This window comes from Gymnoscopelus braueri (genome assembly GCF_963280865.1).
Source record: "Gymnoscopelus braueri genome assembly, chromosome: 1".
Taxonomy (NCBI): domain Eukaryota; kingdom Metazoa; phylum Chordata; class Actinopteri; order Myctophiformes; family Myctophidae; genus Gymnoscopelus; species Gymnoscopelus braueri.
Window position 1 is genome coordinate 774653 of NC_137603.1, and position 13423 is coordinate 788075.

The 13423-nt window shown below is 42.9% G+C and overlaps 1 protein-coding gene across 7 annotated transcripts in view; it reads right to left on the reverse strand.

Moving 5' to 3' along the window:
* celf1 (cugbp, Elav-like family member 1) overlaps positions 1-13177 on the reverse strand; it is a 57372-nt gene extending 44195 nt beyond the window's left edge. For 4 of the 7 annotated variants that reach the window (XM_080431251.1, XM_080431250.1, XM_080431248.1 and 1 more), the window contains exons 1-3: positions 12990-13177; positions 9826-9875; positions 5841-5953 (exon numbers count right to left, since the gene is read on the reverse strand). In XM_080431251.1, coding sequence (XP_080287377.1) covers positions 5841-5923 — 83 coding nt within the window. In that variant the 5' untranslated portion in view covers positions 5924-5953; positions 9826-9875; positions 12990-13177. Of the gene's footprint in view, positions 1-5840; positions 5954-9825; positions 9876-12985 lie in introns of all 7 variants that reach the window. The other 3 variants (XM_080431249.1, XM_080431252.1, XM_080431253.1) reach the window with 3 other exon arrangements.
* Positions 13178-13423: the final 246 nt, after the last annotated feature.

Below are 13423 nucleotides of genomic sequence, written 5' to 3' on the forward strand. Positions count from 1 at the left end.
CCAACCAAGGCTACTATAATGAGACGGGAGGAGATGAGTTCTGGGGTGGAGCTTGTGGATCAACCTAACTAGTTTGTTTTGGGAGTTTTTTTTAGAATCATAGGTATACCACAAGTAAGACGCGCGAACGCAGCTCGAAAATAACAATAAGAAGAATCGAAAGGATTGAGCAATTGTAGAGAAGTGTGTGGTACAGTTTTTGTCTTTTTAAATTGTTATGTTTGTTTTTTGTTTTTTTAGTAATTTTTTTTTGTCTTTGTAGTTTTTGAAATGTGTTTGGTTTAGGCATGTTGCAGACTGTTGTGCATTTTAATCAGAGCATTGTCTACATTCCTGCGTTCTTCATGGCCAGGCGGATTTCAGCCACACTGTAGTGCACTCTGGCGCACTCTTCCGGCTGCACACAGGCAGTGCAAGCACACAATACTGCACACAGAGCCACACACACACAAGCCGAGCACGGTTTCATAGTAAGCTCCACTTCGCGCGAAGGCGCGCCTCCTTCCGCTGCGTTCGCAATTATACCATGATGTGCATGCATAGTCAAAATGACACTGAATGAGTGGCCCTGACAAAACCTTCATTGCAAATATATCTATATATGTTGCTATTCTGGCTACAAAGTTTTACCCTTTGGTTGACCTTAGACATATGACAGAGCCATAGTTTCTCCAGATCATTTTTTATCTAAAATACAACCCAAGTACGTAATTTCATCTTAAGCAAAATGTTCAGTATATCCTACCACTATTTTGAGGCCACAGCACCTCTTTAATTTAACATTTGATGCAGAGACAATTTGTTGTTTTGAACCAGATGCTAAGACTAGTGGACTTGTCACAAATCAAATAAAAACATAGATAGAATACAGAGACAGTGTAGTGTCTCAGTAAACTATAGGATCATAGAATACAGAGACAGTGTAGTGTCTCAGTAAACTATAGGATCATAGAATACAGAGACAGTGTAGTGTCTCACTAAACTATAGGATCATAGAATACAGAGACAGTGTAGTGTCTCACTAAACTATAGGATCATAGAATACAGAGACAGTGTAGTGTCTCAGTAAACTATAGGATCATAGAATACAGAGACAGTGTAGTGTCTCACTAAACTATAGGATCATAGAATACAGAGACAGTGTAGTGTCTCAGTAAACTATAGGATCATAGAATACAGAGACAGTGTAGTGTCTCAGTAAACTATAGGATCATAGAATACAGAGACAGTATAGTGTCTCAGTAAACTATAGGATCATAGAATACAGAGACAGTGTAGTGTCTCAGTAAACTATAGGATCATAGAATACAGAGAGACAGTGTAGTGTCTCAGTAAACTATAGGATCATAGAATACAGAGACAGTATAGTGTCTCAGTAAACTATAGGATCATAGAATACAATGGATACAATGTGTCGTGCGTATACCTTAGCTCTAGGTATACTCTTAGTTTCTTGTTTTAGTAGAGAATGCACTTCAGACTTCAGGTGATTAGTAGTTTTCATTCCCTATCTATGTTGATGCACTTACTGTAAGTCGCTTTGGATAAAAGCGTCTGCTAAATGACCGTAATGTAATAATGTAATTGTGAGCTTGTAGATCTGCTATTTTCGACACACGACCCGCTGTCCGGCGAAGTGTAACTCGAGCTAAAAGGAGCTGTTCTCACATTATTGCTATTTATTGCTGATTGGTCAGACAGACAGACAGACAGACAGACAGACAGACAGACAGACAGACAGACAGACAGACACTGAATTTAGGTACCCATGAACTTGCTTTAACCCATTAAGACCGGGAACACATCTGTGTAACCACCATTATTTTACACTTCACTTTGGCTATTCAAAAATAGCAGATCTACAAGCTTGTAGCGCGAGAAAAAAAGGACGCTTCACCGGCGCCCTGCTTCTAAATTCCGCCGTTTTTTTTTCTTCACGCCGTGTGGTGACCCCCCCCCCCCTCCCCCGAGGTTGGTGCCCTGTGCTGTGCTGCTTTTCTCCGCCAGATTGGGACGTTCATGGCATATTTTGCACCATCACGGTGCGTTCATCATGGGTGACGAGTGTCTGTAACACAGCGTGCTGCGTGCGAGTCGCGCGACTGACTGTGACACACACACACACACACACACACACACACACACACACACACACACACACACACACACACACACACACACACACACACACACACACACACACACACACACACACACACACACACACACACACACACACACACACACACACACACACACACACACACACACACACACACACACACACGTCCCCTCCCCCTCCCCCTAATGGTTGTATATGTGGCCGACTCGTACTTTAGCGTGATGGTGTGAGTGTGGTGTGGGAGTGTGGTGCTCCAACTTCTCCATGACAAGGACCTCCAAAATGTAAAATGTATTTGGCCGCGGACCCCCATCTTAAAATATGTTGTTCCGGGGACCCTCCAGAAGCACAGATCAGAGTAAATAATGTTCGCTTTAAAACACTCGGTGCCGCTATGAGCTTGTAGATCTGCTATTTTTGAATAGCCAAAGAAATGTATAAAATGACACAGATGTGTTCCAGGTCTTAAAGGGTTAAGACCATGCGGTACCTGAGTCTACTGGCTTTAAGACCATGCGGTTTAAGACCATAGCCACACATGTCTCCAACACCATCATAAAGTACGCGACTACGCGGACGACACGACAGTGATAGGCCGAATCGTCAACAACGACGAGTCTGACTACAGAGAGGAGATCAACTCACTGGCACTCTGGTGCCGGGAGAACAACCTCTCTCTTAAAGGTATCATGACATTCATTTTCACTTTTTTTATTTTCAATGTTTTATTTGGGGTTTTATGACCTCAATTACACCCAAAAAACCTGAACTTAGAACATTCAGTGGATTTTCTGTGGTCTGGGGTTTTCTGAATAATTAGGCTGAAAAGTAATCTGAGTTTGGCCCTTCGACAGTGAGGTCACAGTCGATTAATCCCGCCCACTCTCCTCCTCGCCCCTCCCCTCCCCTATCCTTTCCTTTGGGGGGGGCGGAGCAAAGGCGATGATTGACAGGCAAAATCCCTCACCAGCGACACCCGCAGGCAAAGATTTATTTTTTCATTGCAGTTGAAAAGGCTTTAGAAATGTGAGAGAAAAACACCTGCCATTGATCACTGGAATGGAATTTTCACTTAAAACTTTTTGTACACTTTTGAAGGACCAGGACAAAGACTTTGAATGTGGTGTAAAAGTGAATGTCATGAAAGCTTTAACGTCGACAAGACCAAAGAACTGATCGTGGACTTCAGGAGGCCGCAGAGAGACCATGCGCCCATCCTCATCGACGGTGCTGCAGTGGAAAGGGTCAGCGAGTTCAAGTTCCTCGGAGTACACATCGAGGAGGACCTCAAATGGGAGACGCACTCCACACACGTGAGGAAAAAGGCTCAGCAGCGACTGTACTGGCTCCGCCGCCTGAAGAAGCTCGGAGTAGGACGTCGCATCCTCAGGCTGTATTACAACAGTTCTGTTGAAGGCATCCTAACAGGCTGTGTCACGGCCTGGTACGGGAACTGCACTGCCCGAGAAAAGATCAGCCTACAGTGAGTAGTGCGATCGGCAGAGCGGATAATGGGAATCGAGCTCCCAGCGCTCCAGGAACTGTACAAAAAGCGGTGCGTGGTCAAAGCCAAGCGCATCATCAAGGACAAGCACCACCCAAGTCACAGACTGTTCAACCCCCTACAACGACCGCGACCGGGCAAGGGGCTCTACCGCAGTATCAAGAGTTCCACCACCAGGTTCTGGTGCAGTTTTAATCCGGCTGCTGTCAGAATGCTGAATGGGGCATAAGCCTGGATGAGGCATAGGCCTTGTTCAGCAGCCTGACAACAGGCGGTGCAGACTTTTCTGGCTCTTCCTGAACACACCTGTGGATTATACCAGGGACAATGACTTGGACTTAGCTCCCCCTCGGACACACCTGTGGACTACACCAGGTACAAATGACTTTTGTTGCACTCCCTCATGGAGCTACTTGCGGATTATACTAGGGTCAGCCCACCCTAGGTGGACACGCACTGACCTTTTGCACCTTAATCCCATGTATAACGCACTGACTTTTTTTTGTCTTTTTTATTGTGCTCCTTTCCTCTAAGCACCTTAACGTCCATATGTATATCATGCACAGTATAAGTATAACATGCACAGTATACATACATTGCTGCTATGCTCAGGCACCTTAGTTTTTTTTTGTTTTTATTATCTCAGATACTTTGTAAATATGTAGATAACTTGTCTGGCCTTCTGTTGCTCTCTTGTTTTGATCTACTTCCCACTTGCCCCCCACCCCCTCTTCTTCTCCCCCCCCCCCTCTTCTTTCTATGGAAACTAACGTTGCGATGGGAACGATGTACAAAAACGAATTTCACCCACTTTTTTACCTTGTAAACCTGTGATGTGACAATAAAACTGATTCTGATTCTGATTCTGATGCGGTTGCGGTACCTGAGTCTACTGGCTTTAAGACCATGCGGTACCTGAGTCTACTGGCTTTAAGACCATGCGGTACCTGAGTCTACTGGCTTTAAGACCATGCGGTACCTGAGTCTACTGGCTTTAAGACCATGCGGTACCTGAGTCTACTGGCTTTAAGACCATGTGGTACCTGAGTCTACTGGCTTTAAGACCATGCAGTACCTGAGTCTACTGGCTTTAAGACCATGCGGTACCTGAGTCTACTGGCTTTAAGACCATGCGGTACCTGAGTCTACTGGCTTTAAGACCATGCGGTACCTGAGTCTACTGGCTTTAAGACCATGCGGTACCTGAGTCTACTGGCTTTAAGACCATGAGGTACCTGAGTCTACTGGCTTTAAGACCATGCAGTACCTGAGTTGGCTTTAAGACCATGCGGTACCTGAGTCTACTGGCTTTAAGACCATGAGGTACCTGAGTCTACTGGCTTTAAGACCATGTGGTACCTGAGTCTACTGGCTTTAAGACCATGCGGTACCTGAGTCTACTGGCTTTAAGACCATGAGGTACCTGAGTCTACTGGCTTTAAGACCATGCGGTACCTGAGTCTACTGGCTTTAAGACCATGAGGTACCTGAGTCTACTGGCTTTAAGACCATGAGGTACCTGAGTCTACTGGCTTTAAGACCATGCGGTACCTGAGTCTACTGGCTTTAAGACCATGCGGTACCTGAGTCTACTGGCTTTAAGACCATGAGGTACCTGAGTCTACTGGCTTTAAGACCATGTGGTACCTGAGTCTACTGGCTTTAAGACCATGCAGTACCTGAGTCTACTGGCTTTAAGACCATGAGGTACCTGAGTCTACTGGCTTTAAGACCATGTGGTACCTGAGTCTACTGGCTTTAAGACCATGCGGTACCTGAGTCTACTGGCTTTAAGACCATGAGGTACCTGAGTCTACTGGCTTTAAGACCATGCGGTACCTGAGTCTACTGGCTTTAAGACCATGCGGTACCTGAGTCTACTGGCTTTAAGACCATGCGGTACCTGAGTCTACTGGCTTTAAGACCATGAGGTACCCGAGTCTACTGGCTTTAAGACCATGCGGTACCTGAGTCTACTGGCTTTAAGACCATGCGGTACCTGAGTCTACTGGCTTTAAGACCATGCGGTACCTGAGTCTACTGGCTTTAAGACCATGCGGTACCTGAGTCTACTGGCTTTAAGACCATGTGGTACCTGAGTCTACTGGCTTTAAGACCATGCGGTACCTGAGTCTACTGGCTTTAAGACCATGCAGGAGACAGCAGGTGTGAGGTGTGGGGGTTAGAGAGGGGGGGAGGGGGGAGGGTTCTTACCCCCCCAGCGCCTCCTCCAGGTCGGGGAGAGGCTGCTCCGTAGGGGAGGAGAGGTAGAGGGTGTCTGGGTCCAGGCTATCCATCCAGGGCTGTGCTACGCTGCTACGCTAATACTGGAAACACAACGTACACACACACACACACACACACACACACACACACACACACAAGACACACAAACAGGACAGAACACACACGTATGAACATATAACAGACATAATCGAACATAAAAACATACAGTACACATACATGGATACAGAAGTCCCCCCCCCCCCCCCCTGCAGGGTCACAGAAGTATTTTTTTTCTATTGTAAATCCCATAGATAATTCTTAGTCTATAAGAACTGTGTTCCAAAAATATTGTAAGTCGGCCTCCTGGTGGCGCTATAAAAGACAGATGTGACAAATTCAGGGCAAAAGGTTTTTCCTTAGTTGGCCTCTAGGGGGTGCACATACAAGGTTTTACACAGATCGGTGCAGTTATAGGTCAAAACGGATGATTTGAAATGTTTCTTTCTCGGCCTAGTGGGAACGTGTGTGCAAACATTTCACGGATATCGCACGCTGTGTTTATGATTTGAGGCATTTTGTTCAAAACGAAGCACTCCTGCAAACTTTGGAAGCCAATCAGGATGGAATATAAACAATCTGAAAGCCCTGTTTTGTTTAATGACTATAGAGTTACTGTGTACCGACGTGCGTGATGTCTGGACAAAATCTGTAGGAGTACTGTCAAAAAAGTGTTTTGCAAAAAGCGGCCTCCTGGTGGCGCTATAACAGGCCCATGTAAAAAATGTGGGCCAGAGGTTCTGAATTGGCATCCAGGGAGTGTGTGTGCACAGTTTCGCTGAGATCAAGCCAACGGTGCCGGAGATTAGCTTTTCACAGACGGACGGACAGTATGCAAAACATGCTCTCTCGCCATGCCTGTCGGCCTGGTGGAGACAACAAGTCATTTTTGGGGGGAAATACTCCTTTAAAGGGACTAAACCATGAATTTAAAAAAGAATAATAATATTTAATATCATATTGTTCATGTCCCTCAAACGTTTTTCAAAAGGTTTGAGCCTAAATCAAGCCTCAGATAAACTCATTCCAACTAACTTCTCTCTGGCTTATAAAGCACTTTCACCTGCAATACCACATTGTCCTGTTTGGCACGGGGCGCTATTGAGCCAGTTTGTATGCATGTTATCTCCTGGTTCTGTGTGGAAAAAGTAAAAAATAAAAATAAGAAAAATAAAAAAAGTAAAAAAATAATATATATATATTATTTTTTTTGGTTGGAACTGAAAAACGGGAGGAATTGTTCCTCAAAAATCAGTTTGGCCTGTTTTGAGACCAATTTACAGAAAACCCCAGATTTGCTGTGAAAGTCTGTGTGTTCAAACTGGGGTATTTTTGAGGATAGAAGAGAGGTAGGGGAGACCAAAAACACACAAAAAAGAAGAAAAAGTTTAAATTCATGGTGTAGACCCTTTAAAACTAGTTAGTTTACATGTAGCCTAAAAGCAGAAGACAAACAAACAAACACAAAGTGTGTGTAGAAGAACAGAGTGTCATGATGTACAACGTAGAGACGATGGACTCAAACACACAGGATGTTGAAATGAAGGAACAAAAAGACTTTCCAATATCAGAATGTGATATGTCAGACCCAATCTGGGAACCCATCGCCAAATTAAAAGGAAAAACAGCGCCCTCTGCTGTTTTTTACTCTTTCACTTGGCTCTGGGGGGGGCTATACGGTGGACCTGTGCGCAAGGAAACCGAGGTTTTTGGTCTGCCCTCAGCGCTCCACTTCCGGTGGAGCGCTGATGTTTTCATTCCCACTAACAGTATTTCTCCACGGAACACTAACACCACTTCTCCCAGAGAACATGGATGGTTGTGGTTATAAGCCCACTTGCTTCTATGATGAAAGAGCAAGTTAAAATGTTACTAACTTTCCGTGGTTTTGTCGGCTTCGAGGACGCTATTGTTAAATGAGTTTCGGCTTGTTTCTAGTGGGGAACGAACGGCACACACGTAAATACCGCCCACTTCATTTGATTGGGTAAAGCGCGGCCTGCTTCCTGATCTGATAGCACGCCCACTTGAAACCAATGTGCACGGGTTGTCAACACGGCTACCAACAGATTCAAACGCAGAGCAGAATCTGTTAATAAACAACTACACTTTAGAAACAAGACCAAATAAACAACTACACTTTTAGAACCAATATTTACAAGCGACTTTACAGAAAAACAAGCCAAAAGTCGCTTATAATAAATCAGACCTGTCAACACTGCCTACAGAGTCTAAGCTGCCTATGAGAGGGTCTGTGTGTCGGTCCACAGTCTCTTGTGCGTACAGGCTGCCTGCTAGTCGGCCAAGGAAGTCAATCTGTGAATGTGTATTTCTCCACACGTCGCCAACACAGCTTCCAGGAGACATTTCTAAGTCACTGTAGCGCTAGGGGGGGAAGGGGGGGGGGCTGTCACGATTATACATTTTAAGTTGAAGATTAATCGTCACTCAAATCATTTCGATTAACGATTTAATTGTGTGTTTGGTTTTGAACATTTTGATACAATTTTTATTTCTGTCTTTTAGACTCGGGCAGATATGACAAATTACTTAAATATACAAAGACATTATTGTTAATAATTTTATACATATTGCAGAAATGGCTGATCTACAACGCATCACTTCGTGACGCGTTGTAAGCTTGTAGATCAGCTATTCCTGCAAGCTTGTAGATCTGCTATTTCTGCTATTTTTTTAATATTTGAAAATGTGTGAAAAAATTTCAACATGGAAACGATTATATTATGCAAAAATAATTGCGATTGGACGATGATGTAATAATGGTGACAGGCCTATAGCTAGCTCTCTGATGAAACAGAAACAAACAAAAACCATCACAGAGGAAGATGTTCTGGATCTAAACTCCTGATCATCATAGAGGAAGGTGTTATGGATCACTCAACAGTAAACAAACCAACATCCAGGGTAAGTGTATACAGGGTATCTGCACATTTATAAAGAGACACACTTATAAGACCTTTTTAATACCTCTAAAATACAAATAGACACAAAACAAACAATACTATAAAACATGGTCAAACATTGGCCACATTGTCACATATGAGCTAAGAAACAGGAAAACGTTGTGTAAATATCAGAGCTCACATCACAACGTACTCAGTGTAATGCTGTATATCTGTATGTAAATATGTGACCATGGACTCCATGGTCACTGAACACACAGACATCAGGAGAAAAGATACTTTATTATCCATATTTATCTGGCCCAGCAACACACTCTCGCGGGATCTAGCACCAGTAAACATAGATCTAGCACCAGTAAACATAGATCTATAGCACCAGTAAACATAGATCTAGCACCAGTAAACATAGATCTAGCACCAGTAAACATAGATCTAGCACCAGTAAACATAGATCTAGCACCAGTAAACATAGATCTAGCACCAGTAAACATAGATCTAGCACCAGTAAACATAGATCTAGCACCAGTAAACATAGATCTAGCACCAGTAAACATAGATCTAGCACCAGTAAACATAGATCTAGCACCAGTAAACATAGATCTATGGCACCAGTAAACATAGATATAGCACCAGTAAACATAGATCTAGCACCAGTAAACATAGATCTAGCACCAGTAAACATAGCTCTAGCACCAGTAAACATAGATCTAGCACCAGTAAACATAGATCTAGCACCAGTCAACATAGATCTAGCACCAGTAAACATAGATCTAGCACCAGTAAATATAGAACATAGGACGTTGGCGAGAGGCCCGGCGCTCACTTAGGACCATTAGTAGGATTTGTATCATGTCGCCTCTAGTGGCTCCTATTGGGATGGTTTATCTTCATACAATAACACATCTTTGCTGACACGTGGAACACACTAACAACCTACCAGAGTGAGTGTGTGTGTGTGTGTGTGTCTGTGTGTGTGTGTGTGTGTGTCTTACCCTGTGTTCTGCTTGTCTCAATAAAAAACACTCTCCTGTCTTCCTTCTCCCTGTTTAGAAGAAATACACAAAATATGAAGATAAATAAACCTGATCTGAACAAGAACATAAACAACATACCACTTACTAGACTAACTACTACATCTCTCTCTCTCTCTCTCTCTCTCTCTCTCTCTCTCTCTCTCTCTCTCTCTCTCTCTCTCTCTCTCTCTCTCTCTCTCTCTCTCTCTCTCTCTCTCTCTCTCTCTCTCTCTCTCTCTCTCTCTCTCAGGGGTCCCTGCTTTATCTCTCTCTCTCATCTAAGGGGTCCCTGCTTCATCTCTTCTCCCAGATCAACACCCTGGCTTTATTAAAAGCTGTTATTAGCAGATCAGATCATTTAGCAGAAGCTTTCATCCAAAGAGACTTACAATAAGTGTATTCAACATAGATAGGCAAGAAAACTACTATTTCACCAGAAGTCTGAAGTGCATTCTCTTATAAAACAAGCAACTAAGAGTATACCTAGCGCTGAGGTAAAAGTGACATATATCAGCTACTACCTACTTTCTTAAACAGATGCAGACAGTTTGAACTTTATAAAAAGGAGTTTGTAGCGTCAGGCAGCCCGGCTAAATGTGGACCAACCAACCAACCTGGCATTTAAACCCTAATATACTAACCTTTTACCAGAGCTAGCTCTAATGCTAACCACTAGCTTCCTCTGGCATTTAAACCCTAATATACTAACCTTTAACCAGAGCTAGCTCTAATGCTGACCATTAGCTTACTCTGGCATTTAAACACTAGTATACTAACCTTTAACCAGAGCTAGCTCTAATGCTAACCACTAGCTTCCTCTGGCATTTAAACACTAGTATACTAACCTTTAACCAGAGCTAGCTCTAATGCTAACCACTAGCTTCCTCTGGCATTTAAACACTAGTATACTAACCTTTAACCAGAGCTAGCTCTAATGCTAACCACTAGCTTCCTCTGGCATTTAAACACTAGTATACTAACCTTTAACCAGAGCTAGCTCTAATGCTAACCACTAGCTTCCTCTGGCATTTAAACACTAGTATACTAACCTTTAACCAGAGCTAGCTCTAATGTAGCCTTGCATCATGACAGTCATGATAAAACTTCAACCTGGTTTTGTCTCTTTCTCCATTTACAGCCCGTACATCTACATAAACGTTCACATTTCAAATATAAAGAGCTGACCTCACGGCCATGGATGTTACAAGTTGAAACGCTCGGGTCTAAGTACCCGTATCTCCCGTATTGTTTAATAAAATTGCCTTTTAATCCGATCTGTGGCCATTCTCTCATGGAGTTGTAATGTATCAGAGGAGTGCAATACACCTCCCAACCGATAGGGTCGCATGGTTAAAAGCATATGGAGAAAATGGCCACCGATCGGTTTAAAATGCTTTTTTATTGAACAATACGGCAGAAACGGGTACTGTGACCCAGGCGTTTTAACTTGTAACATCCATGGCCGTGGGGTCAGCACTTTATATTTAAACTATGAACGTTTATGTAGATGTACGGGCTGTAAATGGAGAAAGTACAAACACCAGGATGTAGTTCCGTCATGACGCTCCGTCATGTGAACCATGGCTAGCTCTAATGCTAACCACTAGCAGCTATATAAAGTCTCTCATCATGACGCATGTTATTTAATGTTTGTCCTGCTAGCAGAATGAACCATATGGAGGGTTTATATGTTAGCTTAGCATGGTGTTAGCACCGAGCAGAAGCTACAACCCTAACCCAGAGACAGAGCTCTATGTCTGGGTGTTAGAGTCACTGAGTCACACAGAACAGCTGTTAGCTGGAGGAGCTAATGAGCTAACTCTGCTAGCAGAGCAACCAGTGGTGGAAAAAGTACTCACATTTATTACTTGAGTAAAAGTATCTATAATGCTGCAATCTAGAAATACTCTCTTACAAGTGAAAGTCCAGAATTCAAAATGTACTTGAGTAACAGTACAAAAGTATTGGTATCAAAATGTACTTAAAGTACCAAAAGTAAAAGTACTCCTCATGCAGAATGTCCCATTTCACAAGTTTTAAAATGTATTAAAATCTTTTGAAAATAGCAGATCTACAAGCTCACAACGTGTCGCCTTGAGCGCTTGTAGATCTGCTATTTTCAAATAGTCTATGTATAAAATAGGGCTAAAGTGGTTAATGTATGTTTTATAATGTAATAATTTATATCTGCAAAGTAACTAGTAACTAAAAGTTTTCAAATAATTGTAATGGAGTAAAAAGTACAATATTTGCCTCTGAGATTTAGTGGAGTACAAGTAAAAGTACTGAAAACTGGAAATACTCCAGTAAAGTAAAAATTAAATACCTCAAAATCGTACTTATAGGTACAGTACTTGAGTAAATGTACTTAGTTACTTTCCACCACTGACCGTTAACAACAACAACTGTCTGATGGTTTAGCTAACCTGACAGTTAGCTCTAAGCTAAGCTAAAGCTACAGCTAGCATAAACCCCAGTCAGACACTGAGCTCAGAGATGAAGCGGTCCCGCTGTAGCGGCTCCAGCAGAGGTAGAGTCCGTCCTGATGGTGTGAAGATCAGCCTTTTCTCCACATCGGATCCATAAAGTAAAGGTATTCTCAGACTACTGCACATGTTTAAGATTGATCCGGAAAGTAAACTTTTTAGAACGGGGTTGAAAAACCCCGTTTAAATGTCTTATTTAGTCAGCCTGTGGCCATGTTTTACCATTCAACCCGAAAGGAGCCCCCTGGCGGCAAGTGCCAGTAGTGCTCCCGGTTCGGCAACAGTTAAAGGTAAAACATGGCCACAGGCTGACTAAATGAGACTTTAAACGGGGTTTTTCAACCCCGTTCTAAAAAATATACTTTCCGGATCAATCTTAAACATGTGTAGGAGTCTGGGACTACCTTTACTTTATGGATACGATGTGGTTAAAAAGCTGATCTTCACACCATTAGGACGGACTCTACCTCTGCTGGAGCCGCTACAGCGGGACCTCTTCATCTCTGAGCTCAGTGCAGAGAGAGGCTCTACACGGAGCTATGCAGCAGCTTAGCTTTAGCCTAAAGCTAACTGGTCTTTAGCTTAGCTATAGGTGTGATGATGTGTAGATCTAATAATAAAGCAGTGTGTTTTATAACTAAACTAAACTAAACTTACCAGATCAGTCACAGTCCTTTATAATCCTGCTGCCACAGTGAGTGTGTAGCTGGTGTGTAGTGTGTGTAGGCTTGTAGTGTTTGTTGTGACTAGGTGTTGTTGTGTAGTTAGGGTAGCAGCTATAATATTGTTATTGTTATTGTTATTATTGAGCAGAAGGTATAACTGTAGCTTCCTGTATGTTTGGATGTAAAATGGCAGTCTGCTATATCTGCACATTAACACTCTGCTGCTACACACACCAAGGAGACGACACTGACGTCATCAGAATGCTTCACCCCAAAGACACCTCAGGGATGCGCGTATGACGTCATCAAAGAGCGGACGTGTGTGTAGAAGAGCTGGATTGATTGATTGATTGTAATAAAGAAATAAGTATTCGTCAACACAGAAATCTGATACAATATTCAATCAATCAGTACATATACATATAA